Source organism: Kryptolebias marmoratus, linkage group LG3 (assembly GCF_001649575.2).
Source record: "Kryptolebias marmoratus isolate JLee-2015 linkage group LG3, ASM164957v2, whole genome shotgun sequence".
NCBI classification, from domain to species: domain Eukaryota; kingdom Metazoa; phylum Chordata; class Actinopteri; order Cyprinodontiformes; family Rivulidae; genus Kryptolebias; species Kryptolebias marmoratus.
In genome coordinates this window covers 6,789,439-6,797,541 of record NC_051432.1, presented here as the reverse complement: position 1 = coordinate 6,797,541, position 8,103 = coordinate 6,789,439, and the positions used below count along the sequence as shown (strand labels likewise).

Genomic DNA, 8,103 nt, shown 5'->3' with positions numbered 1-8,103 from the left:
GCGCATTGATTGTAGTTCGCTCCTCTTTAGGTCCAAAGATAATAACTTCAGTTTTGTTTCTGTTCAGCTGGAGAAAGTTTTGGCACATCCACACATTTATCTGTTCTAAGCATCTATTCAGTGATTGGATGGGTTCAGAGTCACCTGGTGACATAGGCTAAAATCAGGTTAAATCTGGTCGAAAAGTCAGAGATAAAGTTAGTGGCAGACATCAATTATATGTCTGCATTCAGATAAGGCCAGAATGATTCAGCGTGAGCAAACTCTGATGCTCCGGCCTTCAACTTACATTCCAGCTAAGCTAATCAGCCCCCTTCACATGATATCGCCAACACAATATAAGATAAATCTAATCACTTGCTGTGAGCGAGTCCTCTGACTGGCTAAGACACTGCTGTCATTAACTCTTTCTGGACTCACCTACAGCTCATGGCCATGTCAAATTGTGTGTAATTTATTAAAAATGTAGTGTTCAATGGACCAAATGGATATGACTTTGTGGGCTGGATAAGGTCCAGGAACCACCAGTTGGCAATCACTGGTTTATAGACATTAAAGTTTGGTCTAACTGATTGGAATACCTGTCCCTACTCAGCAGTCTGATTAATAGCATCAGAATTTGAACGGTGCACATTCACAGTTATCCCACGAACATCACGCATGTAGCCGATTATTCTGGCAAAAAGTATTATATTAATCCTGCAGGAAGTGCTACAGCTACCTGCTGCTAGTTGTGTTTATAAAACTATTTGCTTTGACGTATGTGAGAATGGAGTTGTTTTAAGTTGGCTGTATGTCACTGTGTCCTGGACTTATCGATCTGTTCAGAATTAAACTTTTACTTCCCCCAGCTGAGGTCAATCAAAGATGCATCTTCAGCAGGTAAGATGTTAGCTGTCCATAACCCGTTCACGGAACCCCACTCCAGGAAAAAACGACCTGCTGTGGGCCGAAGTCTGAGGAAGGCGGCGGCACTTACTTGGGCACTGAGGCTGTTGGCGGCATTGGCGGCACTGTTCCCCGCTCCGCCGGCTTCCACGGGGCCCTGCACGGCCCCTGCTGCATACAGGCTGCTCCCGTAATCCAGGGCCAGGCCGTTCTGAGGGGGCGGCGGTGGAGGTGGTGGGAACGCGGAGAAAGGCGGGGGCACGAGTCCCTCCTGACCGCCAGCACTATCCTGAGAGCCCTGGTTAGAGAAGAGAGGAGACGAGTGAGGAGGCAGCTGAAGCTATTCCTCGCTCTGGTTTTTTTTTTGTTTTTTTTATTTTCCCTGAGTGCACCACCCAAAAACACCACTTTCCCTGACGTTTCGCAAAGAAAAAAAAAAAAAAAAAGAGTCATAAAGACGTGGATGCTAAATTTGAACTTTTCCCTCTCGTGTAAAAGCCCGCATGCATCTACAGCCCCTGCCCATTAAATATTCACTGCAGCCCCATCTATTATTGAGGGTCAGATGCCTCCATGCTCCGTGTGTTGTACAACCACGAGTGTCTGATGCCTGCACACACACACACACTCACAAACGCCTCTGCACACAAATCACCTTTGACACGCCAACACCCACACACCCAAACGCTCACACAAAGACCAACTGTTCGTATGGAAGCCCGCCCAAGTGTTTCACCCACAATTACACCGCAAGGTACGTGTTTAAGTTATTAGAAAAAAAATAAACAAACAAAAAAAAAACACGTTGGAGGACAATACAGGCGTCCGCAAATACACGCACATTCCTGGCTGCTGGCAGCGGGGCACGGATACCCTAAATGGCAATGGTTTGAGCGTGAAGGGAGGACAGCAGGAGAGGGAGAGGAAAGAGGGGCTGGTTGGGGGTGGTGGTGGTGGTGGTGGGGTGGGGGTGGGGGCAATAAAAGGTGGTGACTGATAGAAGAGGAATGGTCTGCCTCGGATCTATAGCGGCAAAGATAAACCATCCATCACTGTCTTTCAGATCTATTTATAACCCCGGAGGACGGCGCAAGATGGTCAATCAATTAAAGCTGGCAACAAACTGAGAGAATCGTTTAGTTTTAGTTTATTGATCTAACTAATATAATTACAGCGAGACTGCGGCCGCACCTGTCTGCAGGCGGGCTTTTCGGGCAAACGTTGGTGTCGGCGCAAAATCCTGCTGAAGCAGCTGTTTTTTTTTTTTTGTTTTGTTTTGTTTTTTTGCTTTGCGGTAACGGCGCGCGTTGGCTGGGGATCTCAGTGCCGCATCAGAGCTGTTTACACTATGGCTCCGAGAGAAATATGGCGCTGAAATTAACGAGATGGGATGTAAGGAGAGGTGGGGGGGACTTTGATACTAGCTGGATGGGATGTTTCATTATTGTTAAAACACTGATCTTGTCCAGTGCAGCAATAATCTCCCTCTACATGTTAGGGGCCATTTGGGACCCCCTCCTTCCTCCTCCCCCATTGCTGCTGCATGGATGGGTGTTGGATGAAAAGACGGGGGAAGTGGGGGGATCTTCACAGACGTGTGCCTCCAGCTCGTTAATCATCACGGTACAAAAATACCAGAGATGCATGACTTGTCAAAACAGCAGCAACATGTAACAGTGATTTCACTTTTCTTCTTCTTTTTGTTGTTGTTGTTTTTTTAGCAAATACTACGATGAAAAGGACCCGTGAACAAAACTTGGCAGTGTCGTTATCGTGCCGACATGGAGCAGACAGAAGGGGCCGCTGAGTTCACCTTCTCAGGCAGGTGGGTTAGCATGAAAACCTTTTCAAATTTTCAAAAGCAGAAAATGTTTCAGTTTGGTCAGTGCAGAAAAAAACGCTGATTTAGCAGTCAGACTATTGTTTTCCTGTTTTTCCTCCTCCTTTTTTTTGCAATCTAACTATTTATGCATACTCTGTGCTATTTTAGCATTCATATAATCAAAAAAACTATTTAAAACCGAATAAAAATATTTAACTTCATTTACAAAAATACACGTAGGTCTTTTCACAAAAACGTCTTCTTTGTCATCGTGTGCTACTTTTAGCTTTTAGCTTGCCTTTTGATATTTTCAGCAACGTTTTTTTCTACTTTTAGCCAGCTTTTCTGCAGCTTTTAGCCAGCCGTTTAGCGACATTTAGCTTTGCAAGCCAAGCTTCAGCTTCATTAGCAAATTTTAGCAAAAAGTAATTCAGCACTCAGGATTCACGCTGCATTTTAACACAGAAAAAGCCGTTCCTCTAGTTTTAGACGCATCGGCAGGACGGACACGAACGACTCGGAATCGGTTTTTAAAAGTCAATCGTCAGTTTTGTTGTCGGTAATCCGCGCCGTCACTTTAAGAGTCAGCAGAGTCGCCGCCGTTTGTCCCAGTAGAGCTGCCGTAGTGTCCTGTAGTTGAAACGTGATGCAGTAAAGCCGTGTGTTTTCACACCTTTTTCAGCTTTTCTTCGCTGAACCCCGAGGAATATATATCTGTAAGTTATCATAACAAGACTGTCTTTAGTAATGACCGAGTAATCATGTTAGCTTTTCTGTGGCATTTTCAATGTTAAGCTAGCATCTATGCTAATTGTTGGTCTCCAGCCTAGGATTAATAGGGTTTTTTTTGGACATATGTTATTGTGTACTCTTTATTAGACATGAAAATATATAAATCGGTGTTTAGTTATGTAAAATAAGGTAATCAAGTTAATCACAAAGCATCAATACTTGTTTCATAATTGCATTGCAGCTTTCTGAGTCTTAATTGAATCAACAGATTCCCTCCTCTTGTCAATAAGACAGCATACCGACTTCAAGAACTCACGTGTGTCTTACCGAGCTGCGACTGTTGGAGACGAGTCGGAGACCGAAAATCGTGTGAAAATCTGCTAATTTCCACCCGGTAAAAAAAATTTAGGCCAAATTCCGTGGCGTACGCGGAACCATCTGACGTGCTGCAGCCCCGCTTTCACACGACAGTCTCGCAACAAAACCGTTCACTTTTAACGCTTGCCGCTGCCGCTTAAAAAAAAAAAAAAAAAACTGCGAGGATGTCGTGCAGCGGCGATGTAACAGCTAAGCTCGACGCCGATGAGTAACTTTAACCAATCCCTGCCAGTCATTTCAAGCTCCATCGTCATGAGCACGCTGTAAAAATCAAACTAAGTTTTGAACAGAAGAATCCACAAACAGGCAGGATAAATCAGCGCTGAAAAAAAAACACCCTGCTCGTCTTTCAACGGACGACAAAAGCAACAATATTTAAAGCACAATAAACTGGAACTACATCCAGCTCGGCTGTCATTGGTAACCTGTCATTAATGACTTTAGAGGTGTTCCTAAAAGAAAGGAAACAGGAGTCTTTTCTCTTATTGCATCATTGTGTTTCTATAACGAGAGAAGGACAGACTACTCACTACGTAAACAGAATAAATATCAGGAGGAATCTAACAGACAACTAAGTCGAGCAGTAAAAAGTTTAAAAAGTATCAATAAAAAATGAAAACAGAGTCAGTAATATCAATCCAGCTGCCACTATTTTCTCTTGCTGGTTAGTCCTAATGTTTTTGTTCAACAGGTAGTTCTCAACGTAGTTGCACCACCTTTCACTACAGCTATTAATTATTCATAACAGGAGTAATGGGGTAGTACAAAAGACGACAATAGTACAAGTAATTCAATAGTTGATGTTCTTTTCACCATTACTGTTTGCCAGACATCTGCTGGGCTTTTGTGTGTGTGTGTGTGTGCGCGCGCGAGTGTGTCTGAGCAAGAGTGTGTGACAGGCGGCAGCGATGCCCATCTGAGCTACACAATAGATTACTGTCCCTTTGGGAGAGTTAAAAGTGTGTGGGAGGGTGTGTGTGTGTGTGTGAAAGTGTATGAATGCCATCTGTCTCCCAGCTTTTGACCTTTCCCGGCGTCACACCTGTGACACCGCAGTCCGGCCCCCTCGACTCGGTGACAAACCGGGGGGATGCGCGCGGTCGACACGGATCACGTCAATATTGTGACACGGGAGCGGCCGGCTGCGAGAGGGGGAAACCTTCTTCACCGAAGATTCGCCAAGACCAGACCGAGGCAGGTTAAAGGCCTCAGATCGTCTTACGATATGAAAAGGCTGCGGCCGTTTGTGGTCAGACCTTGTAAACGACGTTACGCGTAATCTCACGTGGCGTCGCAAGATCTATAAGAGTGAGCTGAAGAGGACTCTCAGCTGCTTCCATGTCAGGTTTTAGCTCAATATCTGTGAAACTGAGTTAGGCCATCATTGCGTTGGCTAAGGTCAATTAGCTGAGGCGGCCATCTTGAATTAGAATGACTCCCACACTTCATGTGGCTCTGACAACAAGGACCGACTCAAACAGTCAACGCAAAAGTTTGAAGCGAAGATGTTGCCCAACGTGCAGTGCTCGGAGGATGTGTTGTGAATCCCTCTCAGCTACTACCGCACCAGATTTTAGTCACATATCTGTAAAACTGACTGAGCTACAGCCTGGTTTTTTTTGTGTTTTATAACAACAGGCGGTAGCGACCATCTTAAATCAAGTTGACCAGTTGGACGTGTACATCTGATAATTACTTCCTGCATATTTTATTAAAACGCGTCCACTTGTTTGTGAAATAAATTGCTAACAGGAAGCAGCTCACTTGTTGCTCTGGATTTTGATTTCTGGCATCGCTGGCGGTACCCTTGGAAATATGCCTAGATTGCCTAATACATTGTAGTTTCCAGGATTTTTTTTTTTCCTTTTAAGCACTAGCTACATGTTAACGGATAAAAACTTGTACAAGATTAGCATGCTACAGTTTTGTAATTGATACTAACAAACATAGTGATGCTGATGAGGATGTCGTTTTCACAGATCACAGAATATGATGGAGCAAGATAAAAAACTATGTTTTCCTTCAGGGGATAATTAGACACCAGAATGGCTTTTATTTAATATTGTTCGTGGAAAAAAAAGTAACAAATATTAATAGGAGACATCCGAGGATCACCCAAATCATCGAAATTCATCGGTCCTGACGATTCCAAACTCTAAGAAGGGCCCCGACAGTTGGCGCGTTCATCGCCGGAGCACGAAGCGGCAATGAAGCAGCAAAATGAAATCAAGGCAGGGCAGGAAGGCGGGGATGTGAGGGATGTTATCGCTCAGCGGAATCTTATTTTGGCCGGACTTGGAAGCGCTCTCATACAGCTGCGGAGTTTAGATGAGCGGACACAGCTGCCGCGCGAGAATGAAGTTAAACTTGGACGGCGCGGCTCCGTGTAGCCCCTGAGGACGCAGCCACTGCAGTGGGAGAATTTCGCTCTGAAAGGACACTTCAGGCGCCGACCTCCTGCTGCCGAAACCCCGAAGGCGTACGCACGCACGCGCCACCGGGGAGCAGCGCGCAGGCGAGGTGACGGGATCTGCGGTTGTGAATGCGCTGCTGAAATCACAGGAGGCAAGCCAGCGCTGCAGTCATTAAAGGATAGTTTCAGAGTATTTCTTCTGGAGCGGCTGACGGTGTCTGCTTTCACTTTGCATCAGCAGGAAAAAAAAAAAAAAAGAAGAGGAATAGCCATTAGGTGAAGTGGTTTCTGTAATGTTCGTGTATTTGATGAGACTGCAGGGTCGTAAACGTTTATTATGAGTGATGAATGATTCCACCCGACTAAAGTGGCTCGATAAAATTAAAAATTAAAGGCCTAGCGTTCCTTGAAGGAATGCCTATTACCCGCCACCTGTCATGGCAGACTTTCAAATCACAATGGCTGCCACAAACACATGATCAGAGTAAGTGTTGAGAATTATTCTCAGCTACCACCACATCAGATTTTAGCTCAATATCTGTGAAACTGACTGAGTTGAAGCATTTTTTCATTTTGGCTAATGATGGCTAGCTGTTGCGGCCATCTTGAATTAGGGTGACTCCAAGATTTGATCAGTTGCAGACATACATCAAATAATTACTTTCTGAGAGTCTCATTCAAATCGGTCCAGTGTTTCATGAGATATTTTGCTAACAGACAAATAGGGTTGACTCCAATAGTTAAAACAAAACGTTTAAAGGCAAAGACCTCGGCAATGTGTCGTGCATGGAGTATATGTTGGAGATGACACGTAACCACCACCACACCAAATTTAAGGTCACTATCTATAAAACTGACTGAATTATAGTCTTTTTAGAGTTCGATGAACTCACTTAGCTGCAGCGGCCATCTTGAATGGGGCTGACTCCAAACGTTAATCAGTTGTAGATGTTCATCCATCGATGGCTTTCTGAGAGCTTCATTCAGATTTAACGAGGGATTCATGAGATATTTTGCCAACGGTACAAACAAATGAACACACGTTCAGACAGACATGGGCAAAAACATTGTCCTCTGCCGGCGGGTGATAAAAAATAAAATTTCAGAAAGATTTTTTAAAAAGTAGCATAACTTTACAAGTTTTTGTTGAGCGTTTTGATTCAGGTTATTCTCTTGTTGTCACCCGCCACCGAGGGCGAAAGGGCAATTACGATTTTGGGCACGTCTGCGTAGGTTTATTTGTTTGTCTGTTAGCAAAATATCTCATGAACCCCTGCGCGAAATTGAACGAAACTCTCAGAAAGTAATCATTGGATGGTCGTCTACGACTGATTGACTTCTGAAGTCAGCCCAATCCAAGATGGCTATCAGCTACCCTACTATCACAAAAAAATGGCTCTAACTCGGTCATTTTTACAGATACGGAGCTGAAACTTGACGTACACTGAATGTGACGTCTCGTCATATTGCGTGGCTTTGGGCATAACGACTCATCTCTTAACGTAAGAACGCTAAGCTTTTATTCTATGCCAATTTTTTTTTTTTTTAATCTTAACTGATCGAGAGGCGTTTCTTCTCCCACGTATTAACTCAGCCTCTTCTTACCGTGCGCCTTATAAATGCTTGATGTCATTTTATGCCCTAATTAATGAACGAAAGCCTAAAAAGACGGCGCAGAAAACCATTAACGTGTGAGGAATTTTCTCCTTGTTGTGGACAGAAATTTAATCTGCGACGGTAATAACGCGGGGTGCAATCCTCTGATGAGGCGCTCTGAATTCATTACACTCGCTTCACTCACAGAGGCGCGCGAGGGAGAGCAGAAACATGTAAATTACGAATACGTATACCCCCCCATCACCCCCCCCCC

General features: G+C 44.4%; 1 protein-coding gene across 5 annotated transcripts in view; it reads right to left on the bottom strand.

Moving 5' to 3' along the window:
* The window catches only part of LOC108241542 (RNA binding protein fox-1 homolog 2), a 59,117-nt gene that overhangs the window by 17,601 nt on the left and 33,413 nt on the right, over nucleotides 1-8,103 (bottom strand). For all 5 annotated transcript variants that reach the window (XR_005232925.1, XR_005232924.1, XM_017425770.2 and 2 more), the window contains one exon: nucleotides 980-1,186. Coding sequence is in view for 3 of the 5 variants with exons in the window: in XM_017425770.2 (XP_017281259.1) it covers nucleotides 980-1,186 (207 nt within the window). In the remaining 2 variants the exon portion in view is untranslated. The remainder of the gene's footprint in view (nucleotides 1-979; nucleotides 1,187-8,103) is intronic.